At 51.9% G+C, this 17798-nt stretch overlaps 1 protein-coding gene across 12 annotated transcripts in view; it reads right to left on the minus strand.

The window, feature by feature from the left end:
- Window positions 1-283: 283 nt before the first annotated feature.
- The window catches only part of PIP5K1C (phosphatidylinositol-4-phosphate 5-kinase type 1 gamma), a 50657-nt gene continuing 33142 nt past the window's right edge, over window positions 284-17798 (minus strand). Inside the window, exons 7-20 of one of the 12 annotated variants that reach the window (XM_038163525.1) lie at window positions 15946-16245; window positions 15226-15431; window positions 14021-14104; window positions 13462-13510; window positions 12438-12522; window positions 11600-11761; window positions 11411-11440; window positions 10511-10652; window positions 10194-10226; window positions 7784-7888; window positions 7410-7542; window positions 5649-5723; window positions 3199-3282; window positions 284-2298 (exon numbers count right to left, since the gene is read on the minus strand). In XM_038163525.1, the coding sequence (XP_038019453.1) occupies window positions 2296-2298; window positions 3199-3282; window positions 5649-5723; window positions 7410-7542; window positions 7784-7888; window positions 10194-10226; window positions 10511-10652; window positions 11411-11440; window positions 11600-11761; window positions 12438-12522; window positions 13462-13510; window positions 14021-14104; window positions 15226-15431; window positions 15946-16245 (1491 nt within the window). In that variant the 3' untranslated portion in view covers window positions 284-2295. The other 11 variants (XM_038163524.1, XM_038163523.1, XM_038163527.1 and 8 more) reach the window with 11 other exon arrangements.

Here is a 17798-nt window from a genome sequence, read left to right on the forward strand (position 1 = left end):
GCACAGCACCCAACAGCAGCAGCTGCAGCAGGGATGTGGCTTCCTCTGGCCATTCTACACACGCTGCTGGAGGAAAAAGAGGTTGAATTTTTAGGTTTTTGAAGTCCCTTGCCTTGAGCCCAAAGGCAGGTGAGGCTGTAGGTACTGCATGGCTCCCATTCCCCTCCACCAGTCCCTGAGCTCCCCCAGCCTCCAGAGCCCCCCAGGTGGCACAGGAAGGTGGGACGGGACAGGAGCTGCAGCTGGGAGAATGAGCTGCTAAGCAGCAACAGAACGGGGAGAGTTTCTTGAGAGACTTTTGATAGACTATTTGGTAAATACGTAGATACATGAACAGCAGTAACTTGCACAATCCCCAGACTGTGCTCACAAGAAGCACAACTCACAGCCTTCTGCATCTACAGGCAGGGAAGGGAAGTCCAGGTCCTGTATTCTGGGCAAGAAAAAAACATCAATTCCTGAAGATTCTCACTAAGTTCAGTACAGTACAGAAGGAAGAGCTTCCCATCAGCCCAGCTACCTTCTGGGACACAACATAACCACTCCTGAGTGCTGCTGTGAAGAGATTGTGGGGACTGAGGCCGGAGAGCAGGGTCCCGCTTCCCCACCCCTCTACCTGGAATCCCAAGGACAGTGGAGATTGTAAAGGGAATAAAGAGACTCTTTCTCAAGTGAGGTTCATAAAGCACACGAACAGGACCTGTCTCCCTCTGGTCTAAAGGACTTCCTGTTTTCTCTCTGGAAGATGAGGACAGGATTGCTGGATTCCAGACTATGCTATGATACGCGTCCTGCTGCTGGATGAGCCTGAACACCACCCCTGACATCAAATCCTCTCACCTGTAGCCCGCAGCCCTTGCAAAGCAAACCGTCTCAGACACCCACAGCAGGGATTTCCACAGCAGACATGACCCCACCAGCACCCCAGTCACCCAGCTTTCTGTCCAAGAGTCCGTGAGCACAGCAGTGCTGGCACAATTCCGTGGCAGAGCCAGGCTCCCGTTCCTGCCTCCAGTGATTGGATGTGCCTTTGTGTCCCTGCCTGCCCTGCGGGGCGGAGGGGACGTGTGAACCCAGTGTCCGTGACCCCAGGGTACACCCACGAGCACGCGAGGGGCTGAGTGGCTCCAGGAGGATGCAGGGTCTGGACAAGCCCCACGCGGGCTGGGCAGAGTGGGGAAATTGCCCTCTCGCGTGGCCAGGCTTGGGAGGTGCCCAGTTCCCGTCTGTCCGTCTGTCCGTGCCTGCGGGGCTGGAGCAGGCGGTGGCCACGTGGATGAGGGGTGGACTCCAAGCACAGAGGGAGGGGTGGCGCAGCAGTGCAGCACAGGGTGGAGGTGAACCCATCACGACTTCGGGGAGAGCTGAGGAGTCCACGTCACTGTCACCAGGAACTGTGTGCTGTCCCGCTCAGTGTCACAGACAGGAGAAGTCACTAGAGAGTTTGGATCCAAGTGAATTGGCATGGCTGCTTTGGACTATGGTAACATGGGAGCAATTCTATTCCATGGCCTTTAATACATTTCATTTTCATAGCACCTTTCATCCCAGGGTTTAAGTGCTGTAACGGAAGCAGGTACTGTGCACCCATTAGCACGGGGGAAACCGAGGCACAGAGTGGTTTAGTGATTTGCCTTGGGCCACTTGGAAAAACCGTGGCAGTGTCTGGACAGCCTTAAACTTCCTGACTCCTTCAGTTGGTGAGACCACACTGCTGCCTCACATGAAGCCACTCCACTCCCTGCCCTCCCCAGCAATGTGCTCCTACCCATTCTTCGGCGAAGTCTCATGCTCCTATTTGATGCACAAATATATGTCAAAAAAAAAAAAAAGAAAAAAAAAAGAAAGAAAGAAAAAAGAAAAAAAAAAGTGCAGTAAACTAAATGTTTAAAAAAGCACATTTGTGCTGTCTCTGTGCAAAGATAAAAGAAATAAATACATGATTAAAAAATTAAAAATGTTCACAGTATCACACATGGATAGGTAGCTATGGTAGTGCACATCTGGAAAACACTGTGTTACTACCCAGGATTCTCTACACCCAGCTAGAATTCTCTGCTGGGAGCTGCGGGTGAGCGGGTGGTTTCTTTGCTGCCCACGTCTGGGGTGAGTAGAAATACATGGTTATAGTTTTGCTCCATTCTGAAACGCAGTGCCCGGGATCCTGCAGTGCAGCAATACTGGTGTCAGCAAGCTCTTCCCCATCCCACTGGAATGGCTGCATCAACGAAAAGGGAACACATCGACCTGCAGAGGGAATCGCTGCTCTCTGGGACTTCTGTGTCTGCATAGAGATTACTGCAAGAGGCAGAGAGAACAGAGTCACAGCATCATGGAATCGTTGAAGTGGGAAAAGATCTCCAAGAATACCAAATTCAGTCATCAGCCCAGCACCATCACCATGTTCACCACTAACCCATGTCCCCAAGTGCCACAGCCACATGTTATTTGAATACTTACAGGAACAGTGATGCCACCACTGCCCTGGGCAGCCTGTTCCAATGCCTGACAACCCCCTTTCAGTCAAGACACTTTACCAAATATCCAACCTAAACCTCCCTTAGCACAGTTTGAGGCTGTTTCCTCTTCTCTTGTCCTTTGTTCCCTGGGAGCAGAACCTGACCCCCCACCTGGCTGCCCCTTCCTGTCAGGGAGTTGTGGAGAGCAAGGGCCCCCCCCGAGCCTCCTTTTCTCCAGGCTGAGGCCCCCCCAGCTGCTCCTCATCACACACTTGTGTTCCAGCCCCTTCCCCATGTCCACTCACTTCTCTGGACATGCCCCAGCCCCTCAATGTCTTTCTGGTCGTGTGAGGAAAGAGGATCAACCCCTGAGCACCAGTGCCCACATCAGTGAGGTCTCAGTCCCGCCAACTTCCCAGCACAACCAGAGGCTGTTCTACATCCTCCAGAAATGGCAACATGTCTAGGAAACCTGAGTTCTACGTCCTCCAGAAATGGCAACATGCCTGGGAAACCTGAGCTCCCCGAAGTTTTTCCTGCACCAAACAACTGGGAATAAGTCACAGCCCTTGCTGAGCAGGCCAGGGCTCTGCCAGCACAGAGCCGACCCGAGAGGCTGCTGGGCTCTGCCACAGCCATGCAGGAGCCCCATGCTGCAATGGCCAAGCTGACCTTGCAGAGGGAGCACAAACTGAGCTCGACGCAGTGGGCACCCGGCACACGGCTGTTGGACACTTACTGTATCGCTCTCCTCATCGGAGACAGAGTGGAGCTGAGTGCTATAGTGGAGCGGGGAGTAAACCCAACTCCTCTCGTCTGTCGGCTGCCAGAGTGGCCAGAGACGGCAGGGAGAATGCAGGGAGAGCAGCAGAGCAGGGAGCGAAGGAGAGAAGAGGAAAAAATAAAAGGAGAAAATAAAAAGAGCAGGAAACAATACAGTAAGAACAGCTGTCCACCTGAGGGAGAGCAATGAGCCCAGAGCCAGCTCTCAGCAGAGGAGCCCTCCTCATCCTCAGCACATACTGGCTCCCTGCCAACCGGGACACAGGACCTGTGCCAGCTGCAGTGGGGGTGGCACACCCTCTCCTCTCGTAGGGACAGAGTTTTAGAGCTTTTGAGATGTCAGGGAAACCTCACCTCCTGGCCATGGCATCATCCTGGCTCCAGAGAAACCGAGAGATTTGTGAAGTGACTTACCTAAGAGCAGTGACAGCACTGGGCTCCTGCTACCTGCTCCCCTCCCTGCTCTCACCCTCCCATTTCCAGAGCCCTGTGCATGCTACAAACTGATATCCAGGAGGGCTTTTACAGGGAAATTGGATTTGTTTGTTGTGCCTTCCTCCTTCTCTGCAGAAGGCAGTGGAGCTGGGGTGAGACCATGGAGGATGGTGGCCACAGAAAGGAAACAGTTATTGCTGAGATCTTGGGGACAGTAGGGTGATGGGAACAAGTACAACACAGGAGGCAAAACACAAATGGACCCTGGAAAGAATGAGGGGAAGGAGGTGTGTCTTGAGGGACAGTTATCATAGCACTGGGCATTGCTGTGAGAAGACACACTCTGCTGCCTACACAGCACAGATTCAAGGACTGGTCTCTGCTGCCAGTGTTCCCAGGGGGGCCCCATTCACATTGCAAACAGGCTCTTTTGTCTCCAGAGGCGTTCCCACAGAGAAGAAACTGCCCCCTTTGACCCAGCCTGGCATTTGCAAAGGAAGAGAAGCAGAACTGGGTGTTTGGAAGAAGCCTGCAGTATTCCCAGCCCAGGAACTGAGCGTGCGTGACAGTCTACAATGTACAATGAACTACAAGAAGCCAGAGAAGCTTTGAAGCACTGGGCTCCACATGCTGAAGCCCCCAGGAACTGCAGCTCCACTAGTAGAGACTGCTGGGAGGAAGGAAGGCTGAGAAGCCCCTGCCTGGAGCTTCTCACAGGGCTCTATCAGAGGTCCGGGAAACCTCCCCACCACATCAAGCTTGTCCCACATCCTCTTTTTCATCCATGATGGTTCATCCATCCTGACTGAACCACATGCTCCAGCCAGTCTCTTTCAGAGCCTTTTAGGAGCTTGGATGCGTGCGGGGAGTTGCGGGACATAAAGGAGCACTTAGTGCTTGGCATCACCCTTCTCGGTGCCAGAGCAGCCAAGCTGAGGCGCAGGAGGGGCTGCAGGAGGAGTTGCCTGTTTGCCCAGCAGCACCTTCCTCATGCCATCAGCAACAGCCAAGGGCACATTCCTGCCCCTGCTTCCCCATGCACCCTGCCTGTAACCCAAATGGGAGCACCAGGCTGTACCGGTGAGGCTCCGGCAGCACTGCCATCACCCCCTGGGGACAGCAGCTCTCCCAAAGCATGAGAAGCTAAATGCTAAACCCCAGAACAATCTCAGCTCTAGATTCAGCCCGTAAAAGCTCAAATGCCTCTCTGCATCTTTTGGAAAGGAAAATCCTGCCTGCTCACAGAACATGTTCAGTGAGGAGGCACACCAGCATCACCAGTACACTGGTGATGCTGAGAAGGGCTGGAGAGCTGAAACCAGCCCTAACTCAGTATCAGATCCTGCCTCATTTGGTTTATGAGCTGCTCCTCACTAACCAAAACAGTTCTGTTTGCTACTGGAGTTTTAGAACCTTCAAAACATCTTAATGGTGTCTTTAAAACCCTCTTCCTGGGCTGAGGGAGCTGAACCTGACATCACCTATAGAGGCCCTGGTGCCTCTCTGGCCAGATCTGGTACTAAGAATCACAGAACAGTTTGGGATGGAAGATCACCCAGTATTCCCCACTGCCATGGGCAGGGACACCTTCCACTATCCCAGGCTGCTTCAAGCCCATCCAGTCTGACCTTGGACATTTCCAGAGAGAGGGCAGCCACAGGTTCTCGGGGTAACCTGTGCCAGGGCCTCACTGCTCTCTGTTTTCCCAAGGGCCGGGTGACACTACGGCCCATCCCAGGGTAGGAGCTGTGTCACCAGTCTGCAGAAAAGGGACAGAGTTCATGATTCTCTCAGATCCTACAAGGAGATCCACTGGTGTCATTTCAATATGCTTCCCCCATTTCTGCTGGGCTGGTTCCTAATGCCCACTCAATCCAGAGCCCCAGCCATTGAGAGAAATGAGATGCTGGCCCCAGTGTTTCAAAGCTGCAGCTCTGCTCCCCTACATGCTGTGCTGGCGTGGTCACTTACAATCCCAGAGGAATGCGAGGTAGTTCGGAGTCTGCGCTGGCGGGGAGAGTAAATCCAGTACCTCCCATCTGTGAACTGAGTGGCCCCAGGACAAGTGAGGTGAGAAAGGAAACAGAGGAAAAAAAGGGTGATGTGAAAGAGAGGATGAAAGAGAAAGCAAAAAAACAAGGGGTTGGGTAACTCCAGGCCTGAACGGGTGAGCAGGTGGGAAAGCCGTGCAGGGAAGAGCGGCGCCCATGCCCTGCCACACTCTGCAATTTTATTCCCTGGGGATAAACAGGAGAATGAAATGCTCTCCAGGAGCAGACTTCAGTCATCAACCCACAGTCTCCTGGGACTGGCCAAATCCTCCTCTGCACACACCATCCCCTCACCCACCAGTGCCCCTGAGCACTCCTGCAGGAGCAGCTGTGGTGCTACTTGAGCGCACGCGTGCAGCCTCACCTGAGCTCCAGCTCAAGTGGTTTTCCAAGGAGAGCGCCCATGGGAACTCAAATCAGCTTTCCCCTTCATCCCAGCAGTGATAAACACTCCACAGCACACGACACACATTTAATGCAAAACTCAGATGAAGTATGAAATGCTGATGAGCAGTCAGTCACACTCTCTGTGAACACACTCTGCAGAATTTTCTCTTGGAGAGAGGTGCCCCTCAAGCTGGGGGCAGTCCATGTGGCCAGGGACAGGGAGGAAGAGCAGCTGACCCTCACTAGAAGACACCTGCCAGGGGAGCAGGCAGGACCTGCCTGCACACAGCTGCCATCCACAGGCAAGGAGGGGGCAGTGTTAGAGGAGCCGTTTGCATTTTGAACAGCATGCATCCAACCCCAAACAAGCTGTAAAACAGGGCTGATTCCTTCCACAGCTCCCACAAGCCTCAGAGCGACTCAGCAATGAGTGAGCAGCTCTGCAGCAGAGTCACAAGAGTCCAGGGAAAGGCCAATGCTGCATTTTAGTTTAGCCTGAAGGAGCCCATTGCATGGGCTCAAGTTGTCTCCAGCACCACAGAACTAACAGCAACAAGTCCAAGCAGGGAGGAGCTGGGCACCTCTTTTAATGAGGGTTCCAGTGCCCAGGCACAAGAGAGAGCTCAGCTCTCACGGGACAGGCACTCAGCTGTGCTCTGGGAATCCACGGGACAGGTACATGTTGCTAAAAACCTCTTCTCTGGTCTGCAGAAGTTGCTCAGCCATTGTGGGAGCTGAGTGAGGACCAGCGCCAGGCTCCACGGCACTCTGCTGCCAACCACCAACTTACTCCCTGGCTCAGCACTAGACTCCCACTGCATCACCTAATGCAGCCTGCAGGGAAAGGAAAAGCCGGAGTTCACCAGAGCCCAGGGTCACCCTCTGCAACCACCTCCCTTTGGGTCTAGGCCATATTTGTGTCAGGAAAGTAGCCAAGATCTCTGGCTGAGGAAGAAAGAATCCCTCTGTTGCACCCACATCACCTTGGCTTGTCCCAGGAGCAAATGTGCTGGCCTAGACAAACACTTGTGCTTGGAAGTAGAGCAGCACAGCTACAGCTACATCCACAGCAGGAGTGCCACCTGTGTGAGCCCCACTAGATGCTGTTCTGAGTTCTCCAAGTTTAATCCAGTTCCCTGCATTCAAAAACCCACCCAGCACCGAGGTCTCAAGGTGCTTCACACCAAGATGGTGCAGGGCAGCCACTGCCCACCCGACTGCCTGGAACGATACCGACAGCTTTGTCCAACCCTTCCCATCAACCCCCAAGGGCCAGGTGGAGAAGGTCTCTTACAAAGTATATGTCTGTGACTGGCACGTCGTCTTCATCCGAGGCCTGGCTGGCTGGCTCCGAGGCCTGGCTGGCCGTCTCCACCTCTACGGTGGCTGTGGATGTGACAATGGCACAGGCTGAAGAAGCTGCCTCTCTGCACAGGGGAAAGAAATGACAGTCTAGTCACTGCAGTCAGGACAGGAGCAAGCAAAATGGATTTATTACAGAGGAGCTTCTGAAGATGCTATGCTAGCACATCCTGAAAGGTCACGTCAGGGCAGGTCAGTATTGTGCTCAGCCTCACTGAACACCCATGACTCCAGCAAAGCCTCCAGCACAAGCAGCCACAGCTCAAAACCGACTGTGTGGGATCTGCAACACTCTAAAACACTCACTCTTTGACTTCTTCTTCAGGAGCTACAATCTCAACATCACACTTGGGCTCCAGCTCGACACTGATTTGCTGAACCTCCTCCTGGACCCGCACCTCCTCGTGTGACCTGGAAACCAAAGGGGAGACAGGCCCAAAGACTCAGCTGGACATGAGTTATGCATAGCCCTCAATTTTAAGTCAGCCTGAATCACTCCAGAGCTAGCCAAGCCTCTTGTGCCGCTCTGCCCCAGCACACAGCTGCTGCTACCGTGGCACTGGGCTCCCAGCACAGACTCAGCGGCGGATTTCAGCTCAGAGGGAGCATTCAGACCTCCCAGGATTGAGAATTTGGATAACCAAAACTCCCAGGAAAAAGAGAGGGAAGATTACAGCACTCAGGAATAACAAGGTAGGAAAAGAGGACAAGAGCAAAGGAGTTAAACGACCAGTGCAGCAAGAAAGATGGGCAGTGTCAAACGGAGCATGGGAGCAAAGAGAACTGACCTCCAGGGAAAACCTGTGTCCAGAGTTAGCCTGGCACCAGGCCAGAGCCTCTGACCTCTTCCAAGACTCCCAGCACACCAAAGCTGTTCCAGGGCTGAGATTTATCTGCACACTCTGGAACTGTTCCTGACAATCTTCACTTTAATACCTCATGCTATTAAAGTAATTTCTTGTGCCAGCAGGGCTGGCTGCACTGTCCCCATAGGAAGGAGGAGCAGGAGCCTGCCCCGCCGAGGGGCAGTTGTCAGAGAAGGGGGCTGAGCTCTGGCTTCACTGAAAGCACTGCCCTGCTCCAGGCTGGCTCTGACCAGTGGGCAGCACTTCAGTCCAGCTCCATGCACAGAATTTGCTACACTCTTCCTCACAGGGCTGGACCTCAAACCTGGACTGAATTCCCCAGCAGACCAGAATAACCAGAGGCGTGACACATTCTTGAGCAAATTGGCAAATTTTCCATCTCAGCTCAGGAATGTAAGTTCTTGCTTTAATACATTTGTGTCTGCAGTGGTTTTCACCAGGGGATCCTAGAGAGCTCCACAAGTGCACAGGTCCCTACTCTCCTAGGAAGGGCACACAGAAGCACTGGGATTAGAAAGGGACAAATTAGGCAAAAAACAGCAAAGGTGACACCTGCAGACAGTCATGTAGCTCTGGCAAATCTGTGACAGACAGATCTACTTTGACCAAAGCACTGAGCTCCCTGAACGCTCCCAGGTCACTCTGACTCACCTGACCCATTTCTGGAGGAGCAGTCACATACTACAGCAGCTCCCTCCCTCCAGGAGGTACCGCTGAGTCTGAACTATTTTAGATGAAGTCGCTGCATTTGCCACATGGGCCCCACCACTGGGGCCTGGGTTGAAGTCCAATTTTCAGCAATTTCTAACTCTGGATTCTGCAGGATATGAGGTGCTTCACAAGTCCCTGACACTTCTCACAGTGAGCAGGTCCCTGCCCTCCAGGGCAGAATTCAGCAATATGCAGCATCCAGAGGTATTTTCATTAGGAAATACCATAGAAAGGGATTTTTTCACAGTGCTTGTCAACTGAACTCAGCAAATCACTCAAAGCTTGGAACAACAGCAGATGCCTGTAATGTGGGGCAAACCCTCATCTTCCAAAGACCTTTCCTTCCAAGCACCAAACACTGATTGCAGGGAGAGAGGACATCAGCCTGTCAGGCTCCTCTGGCTATGGCACATCCTAGGACTGAGTCTCTGATATCATTTCAAAGCCTACTACACCTACACAATGTCCTGGAAAGTGAGGGCAGAGCCAGCAGCATCCGCTGGCTCCTCATGCAGATCCTGCTGACATGGGCAATGGGGTAATTTTTACTGATGCAAAATAATTCCACAATAATGCACAATAATTTAATGATAAGAGCCTCTAAAATCAGAACCCCTCTGCAGCACAGCATTTCTGTCCTACCTTGCCCTTGGCTCTGAGATACCACAGAAGGAAAAAAGCCTCACGGATTTCTGAAAACACTGGAAGCTACTTCTGCAGGGGCTGAGGGTGCTCAGTGCCTCAAAGTCAAAGCCCTTTCACTTTACCCAGGCCACAAGCAGATACTCAGAGGAGGAACATTCCTGCTGTCAAGGCTCACTTACTTGCTTAAAGGGACTTAAATGACCTTCCTTGACTCTGGTGCTGGGTGGGTGGGTAAATTTGGACAATACTCTTGTCCCCTTTCCTATCAAACAATTGGTATCTTCAAAGCACTAAGAGATCTGCTTTGCAAGGAAAATTCTGTGTAAGAAATGGGGATCATCTGATTGCAGAAGCAGCTCAGCTTCCATGCCAAAATCCTGCAGCTGCTGAAATTCCCACTCAGCCCTCTAAGTGACCCTTGCACCGGGATAAACATAAGGTCTCTGTGCAGCAGAGAGAAGATGAGACAAGAAGACAGGAGACCCATTTCTCACCTGCCATCCTGCCCTGAGGAGTGTGTACGCCTCCTGTGGAAAGAAAACAGGAAAGTTTGGAGGAGCAATTTAAGCCAGAAATCCTGCACTGTCCCCAAATCTACCTCCGCATCCCATGAGGGAGATGTTCTACTTAACAGCTGACACTTCTTCCAGCAATAATTAATCCCATCAAAGCTGTGTCTGCTTGCTCCCAGGAGAGATTTAATTAAAATCAGTCATTAGCATTCCAGAGTGCAGGGCAGCCTGACGGGATCTGCAGCACAGAGAGCAGGAGCAGCCACTCAGCACCAGTGGGAGCAGGGAAGTCTCCTCACCTGTACCTGGGCTGCTCAGAGGTCTCCGAGGGGGATCGCTCGGGAACAGAGAGAGATGTTGACGATAGTGTTGTGGCTATGGAGGCCGTGGTAGCTTCTTCAAAGGAAGGAGGAGTGCAAGGGAGCAGGTCTGGCCTGCCTGCTGGCCCAGAGCAGGGCAGGGGAGAGGCAGGAAGAAGAGATGATTAAGTTAAACACCAACACTTCACCTACACCAGCCCTGTGCGAGGCTGTTCCACCATGAACCTGCACACCCACATTGGGACTGGGCACTCAAACCACAGACAGGCAGAAGTTTAGTTGGGTCATGACAACCTCTCCCAAGGCATCCTCTGGGGAGAGCCAGTCAGCACCACTTCCAGCACAACAGGCAGGGAATAGAATGCCAGTGAAGATTTCTCACAGGTGACCAAAGCTGAATTAAAGGCTTGGATCACCAGGGATAAATATCCAAGTGAATTAAGAGATGAACTGAGTGTTCAGTGCTTTGCACAGGGAGCAATCCAACACCCATGCACTGGAGGAGCTTGTCCTCCAGCACTCAGCTGTAAATGCAGCCAAATGGAAGTGAAGGAAAGGCAGCACAGAACCAGCCCATTCCTCTGTTTTCCAATGCCAGATCCTGCCTGTTAGAACTGCCCAAACACTGTCATTGGAGTGCTGCAGTTCCCAGTCACCCCCCCCAGTCTTTCTTTTAAAGGGTAGAAAATGCAACTTTCTGTTGGCTCTGGGCTATGCCTTATGGTGCCCCTTGGCAGCAGCTGTCTTACAGCAGTGATGCAGGTGACCATTTTTACTGCAGAACCCCACAGTGCTGCAAAGAAGGGATTTGGTCTCCTTTGATGCAGAGGTGTTGCATCAAGTACCTGCTGGTGCTGCGACAGAACAATGCACTCTTACCTTCTTCCCTGTCCTGGTTAGGTTTAGCACCTGCAAAGCACAGCAAGACATGCAATGAAGAGCTATCCATGAGGAAAGATCTGCAGTTGGTGCACAGTGGGGAACTTGATGAGAACAAGGGAGGATCCTAAAGAACTGCTAGGAGAGAGAGGGTAACCACAGAGCCAGTACCCTGAGCGGGGCTGTCACCTTCATCATCGAGAGTGGGGTAGCTCCTGGCCGCCCGCAGGTCGTACTGGGTGTCGTCCTTGTCGGAGGCCAGCTGGCTGGCTGAGAACGCCGCCGTGGGACCCGCTGTCTTCACGGCCAGCAAGGCACTGCGCCCTTTCTTGGAGGGGGACGACTTCAGAGCTGGGGGAGGCATGGAGGCAGAGAAGGTCAAAGTACCACCACCAGCTACTGTCACACCAAAGGTGTTTTTCCCTTTACAAAGAGAGGCTCTGCCCTCACACACATGCCTTCTGGGCTGAACCCAGGTCAGGTGCAGGGACTGGGTGGGAGCCTGAGCAGACCAAGGCAAGCTGTGACAATCTGAGGACTCTGCAGTTCTTAGTTTTGCTCTGTATCACAGAATGTTTTGGATTGGAGGGGACCTTAAAAATGCATCTCATTCCATCCCCTCCATGGGCAGGGACACGGGCACTAAAGCAGGTCACTCCAAGCCCTGTCCAACCTGGCCTTGGACACTTACAGGGATGGGACAGCCACAGCTGCTCTGGGCACCCTGTGCCAGGGCCTCCCCACCCTCAGATTTCCTAACTTCTAATCTAACCCTGACAGCTCAAAACAATTGCCCCTTGCCTCTGCCTGTATAAAAAGTCCTTCCCCCTCCTTTTTCTAAGCCCCCTTTAAGCACTGGAAGGGGCTCTAAAGTCTCCTAAGAGCTTTCTCCAGGCTGTACACCTCCAGCTCTCACAGCAGTACCACACTGGAAAATCCTGCTCAGGCTCCAGCCCAGACTCCTTGTGAAGCATGCAGCAGCAAGGCCAAACCTCAGAGCACAGCAGCCCCAGAACTTGGTACTTACAGGAATTCTTTCGAAACACCGTGTTGGTCATGAATTTGAAGAATCTCTCTGCATAAAAGCTGGGTCTGTGTACTGACACCGTGTCCTACAACAGCAAGAAGCAATTGTTTAATTTTAAAATGATCCCTTAAGGCAGAATTTCTGTAACAACCAACACAGTCTTTTTTATTCCAACATTTAGCACTGACAGAGCCTTAAAATGGAAAGGCTTAACTGAAACACTCTAATTAATGCTATAAATAACCCTGAAGCATTGCCTCTGATTGCATTTGATTATACTCTTGCTGTGATTTTATAATGGATTTTGGTGATTTTATTCCTTTGTAGACTTCCTGGATTTTTTTAAACACTGGCCCGATGGCATACATGACATTTCTTCTGGCTTTGCTGGCTGCCATTCCAATCAAACCTGGATACTTTTGCATGTCACACAGACACTCCAATTCAGCCAAGAGTCTCCATATATCTCAAATGTTCTTGTTTAAAACAGTAAAATTGAAGCTCTTTCTGCTTCTGATGTTTGACTGTGCTTCCATGACTTGGCATCTCCACACTTCCTTTGCCACTTTTAAGGGAAGCCAGGAAATGCAAGGCTGAAAAATGGTTTCCACATCCAAGGTTGTTCTTTCAGAAACACACCTGGCTGCTGCAGGAATGAAGCCAGCAAGTAAACATGGAAAGGGATTTGCTGGCAGAGAGCTTGCTGAAGTGGAATCAGCCAGTCACCAGAGAGAACAGCACAGAGCTCCTGATAGCCCAGGAACACACACACCTGGATGTGTGCTCCTGTGTCATGGGAGACAGAAGCAGGGGAGGAAAGCTGTGAGCACAACAGCTCAACATGTGAGGAGCTGGACTGAGCAAGGAAACCTGGCTGGGAATAAGTGGCACCACCCTGCTGTGCAGGAATGAGGGGCAAAACCAGCTCATTTCATCAGCTGCAGCTATGCCAGGTCAGGCTCCACAAATAGCCACCAAGTATCTGTGAGGCTTGGACAACTCCTGCCTCTGCACAGGCACTCACCCCATCATGGACAAGGGCCTTCCAGGTGTGCTCTAACTTCTTGATGAACCTAATTCCAAGGAGAAGTGGAGAGAAAAATAAAGATACAGATCCAGGCATGCACTCTGTACCAAGCCCCCTTTCAGACCCTGTTGGGGAGATCCCTGAACTGCCAATGTCACCAGGACTGAGCTTTCTCCAGCATCTCCCCCAGGAAGTCACGACTGCCTGGGAACACCACAGGGAAGGAGAATCTGGGCTGGAAGAGGTACACCTTACACCCCTGGAGATATGCTTTCCACACTGGGGTGGGAAACTACTTCTTTATGAGCAGCTCATCATGCTGGACAAAGGGCCAAGTGTCCCCAGCCCTTCTAAGAACATGATGGAAGCCCATGGCCAGCTTGGGCAGCAGCCATATCTACTCATCCTCAGAGTCTCCAGAAAAGAACATGCCCCCTGCTTTCATTTGGTACTGAAAGAGACGTTATCAGCCAGAAAAGACACAATGTGTGGTGGTTTCTTGCCTTGCCAAATATCAATTTAAAGCAAAACCAACAAACATTGCCAGGTTACGTACCGGTATGACTGCAGGATATCTATGATTCCTACGTGCAGCAGGAGACGCTCTCCTTTGCCGTTCACTGCTGGGATCCCTCCCATCCTGCAGGTAAAGCAGAACTTCAGCGGGTGCAGCCTCAGCCAGAGCACATGTAACACCCAAGCTCTGGGGAAGGGCACCAGCAGCCACGCTAAGGGGCTCTGGTGTGGTGTCAGACACATTGTAAAACCGGTGTGCTCATTTTGAGCACAACCATGGGAGTCACTGACTGACCTGGCCTGACCCCAGGTGTCCCAGGGTCGCTGCCTGCATGGCCAAACCCACTGTCGTGACAGAACCTGCGTCGTGTGGCACAGCTCTGCCTGGGCCAGAAGGCACCATGGAGCTTTCTCCTGCCTACTTTATTCTGGGGATCAGGTTATTTATCAGGTCAGTGAGAGCTGTCTCCCGTTAGGGCAGCAAATCCTTAAGGACAAAGGATTCCAGTCCAGTCCACACTAATGCCATCCTGCCAAAGTGCAGCAACCATTGGCACCAGCACACAACCAAAGCACAAGAGTGCCAGACACTCCTTCAGGCAGCCACTGCAATTACTGATGCTGCCTGAAGGACTGGAAACACCACAGTATTATCTCAGCTCTCAGGACTGACCCTCCATCAAACCCACAGCAGCTGGTTTCTGACAGCAGCAAACAGCAAACTCCACCATTCCTTGGCCCAAGAGCCAGGCAGAATCCCAGGTCAAGCACAGTACAGGCTTGGGACAGCCCCCAGCCTCCAGCTCCAGCAGTGACACCGGCACCTGACTATGCTGCTGTCTGCTAACCCCACTGGGATGGCCTCAGGGAACTGCCAGGGATTCCAGAGGCGGGAGCGATGGAGAACTCCAGGCTCCTAGGGACAGGCTGATCCCTACTTCTGCTCCGGTATTTGGGTGCTGAGCGAGAACTGTCTCCTCCCCAGGGAATGGGTGGATGTTTAGAGGCTGTTACACAGCTGACAACCTACAGCCTGCCCTAAGATGAGAGACTGCTGTGAGGACAGAGCCTTATAGAACTATTTCCCACCCTGGCTTCCCCCTTTCCCACCACAATGGCAGCACTACCAATACCCCAGGAGAGCTGCTCCCTTGAACAGTTCCCATGGGCCTCATGAGGGATTTCCCATGCCAGCCTCCACCTCTGCCCCTCCCAGCAGCACGAGCGAGCCCAGGTTTCACCTACGTGTCATCTGTGTCTATGGCCTCCCCCCGGGCAGCCCCTCCCTGGATGGATTCCATGGCTGTGGAGTACAGGGCCTTCTGCCCCACAGGCCGCTTCTCATCCGACGTGCTGTGGGCTCCCTCTGACAGCTGCTCCCGCTCGTGCTGGTCTATGTTATGAACCCCAAGCAGGAGGCTGTAGTCCATGATTTTAAAGCTTTCCAATACCTACAGGTTAATATTGAGTTCAAGAACAAAGACAAAATATCAAGCCAGCAGCAGAAATACAGACCCCGAAGCACGGAATCAAAGCAATCAAAGCAAAGCATCCCGTCCACATCCCCACTAACAACTCATTTGACAGAGCCTGAAAGTTTCTGAACCAACCGACCTCTGGGCTTGACTGCACAGAGTTTGGCCATCCCACAGTCACAGCAAAGGTCTAAAGGCTTGCAAACCACCACTGTGTCTGCTGCACGGCGATTGGGAAAATGCTCCAGCAAAGCAGCTACAAGGGGAGCAGGCTGCCGAAGTGTGATGCACCAGGCAAAGGAGCACAGCCTCAGTCCTCAGAGGCTGCCATGAGATCCAACTCTACTGCTTGGCTTTCAGGGAAAAGTGCAGGAGAAAGGACTGATCCTACTCTGGGCTCAGTAGCAAGGTTCTCAATCAGGAATTGCTCTTCCTCATGCTTGAGAGTCACAGAGTTCCTTACCATGTCCCTGAGCTGCCCCCTCCTTACCAGACAGTCTCGCTGCAACGTCTTCACCAAAGCACTGAAGGTGTCTGCATCCAGCATCAGGCCCTCGGGCATGTCTTGGATGAAGTCCAGATCCTTGTATGTAGGGCTGGACTTTTCTTTTTCCTTCTTGGATGCCCGGCGCTTGTAGGTTGAACCTTTGAGGTCGAATTTCAGGTGCATTTTCACCACTCGAGGCAGGATGTTGTTCATCACGACCACGCGGATGTTTTTGCCCCCGGACTGCACACAGTACAGTCCATAAAACTTGGGCAGCAGAGTCCGGGGGTTCTGGTTCAGATTCTGCAGCAAGGGTGGAAAGAAGCATGGAGAAAGGGCATTTGAGCAGAAAATTCCTGCTGTGTTCACCACAAAGCATGACAACAGTTGGACTAGGGATTCTTTGCTGAGAGGTTTTCTGAACTTAAAAGGAGTTCAGTGTAGGCATTTGACAAAGTCCTGCATTTCAGTGGCTTTAGGACCTGAAAAGGGACTGAGATGTTCAGCACTCTCTGGGCAAATAACCAAGTCCGGAAATCCCCTGCTTTCCCCAAGTACAGCAGCTAAATAAAGGAAAGCAAACTGGGAGAGAAATAAACACAATAAGTGGGAATTTCAAGCTTAAAAATAACAGCTCTCTTTATCTCTGCACCAGTGTCAGAATCAAGAGCCGTTCTCCAACCCAGAATAAACCACGGACAGGGTTATTTTTTAAACAAAACAACATAAATGTTTTCCTCCTGTTGCAGAGTTGCTTTATAAAGCAGTCAACCAGAAAGCACGGATATCCTGTTCTGCTGTCATCTCCTTTTTTTAGGCAGCAGAATAATTAGGAATGACATGACAGGCAAGATTTGCTTGTTCAGCTTTGGGCACATTTGGGAAGGAAACAGAACTTTGCATGCTGTGGCAGGAAAGACAGACCTGACAGGTTCTGACAGACAGCAGAAACGTGATTGCATTAAAATTTCATTCCCCTCGGCTCACCCACCTGGGCACAGCAGTGAGCCCTCTTGGAGAGTGCCAAAAGTAATAGAGGCAGGTAAATGAAAACAGCTTTAAAGTAACTCAGGATGAAACCGCCCTGCTTCCTTTCCCTGACTCCTTTGATACGGGTGGTTTCCCAGGAGCAGCAGGGTGATCAGGGGCAGCACTACAGAACCCACAGGCAGTGGAAACTGCAACAGGCCACTCAGAACTCTGCATCAGACAGGTAAGTTCAGTTTAATTCACTGACTGATGATGGCAGGATTAACAGTACAACTCCATTCCCACTCAAAACCCTACACCTGATTTACCACACATATTAGGCAACAGGCAGTGCTTTCCAAGAAAACTCATCCCGTCCAGGAATGTGTCACCTGCAAAAGCAAGTGATTCACAGAATCCTAGGATGGTTTGGGTTGGAAGGGACTGTAAAGACCATTTGGTTTCACCTGTGCCATGGGCAGGAACACCTTCCACTGTCCCAGGGTGCTCCAAGCCCCATCCAGCCTGGCCGGGAACACTCTCAGGGATGAAGCAGCCACAGCTGCTCTGAGCAACCTGTGCCAGAGCACCTCCACCTTCACAGGGAACAATTTCTTCCTGGCCTGGCTGTCACTCACACACAGACATCCCATAACCTGCCTCTCTTGGGTAAATTTTCCCTGGTAAATATTGAGCAAGGAAAGGATTTTCACAGAACCAGTGTAGGATCACATAACCCCACTGCACCAGGCACACGGATGGGGCAGCAGCATTGCTTCTCATCCCCTTCTCCTTGGCATCTTCACAACAAACAAATCCCTGGTCGTTGTAACTGAATGTCAAGAGTCCTCATCCATAAATCTGGAACCTCCAGCACGGTTGTGCAG

The sequence above is a fragment of the Motacilla alba genome, chromosome 28 (assembly GCF_015832195.1).
Source record: "Motacilla alba alba isolate MOTALB_02 chromosome 28, Motacilla_alba_V1.0_pri, whole genome shotgun sequence".
NCBI classification, from domain to species: Eukaryota; Metazoa; Chordata; class Aves; order Passeriformes; family Motacillidae; genus Motacilla; species Motacilla alba.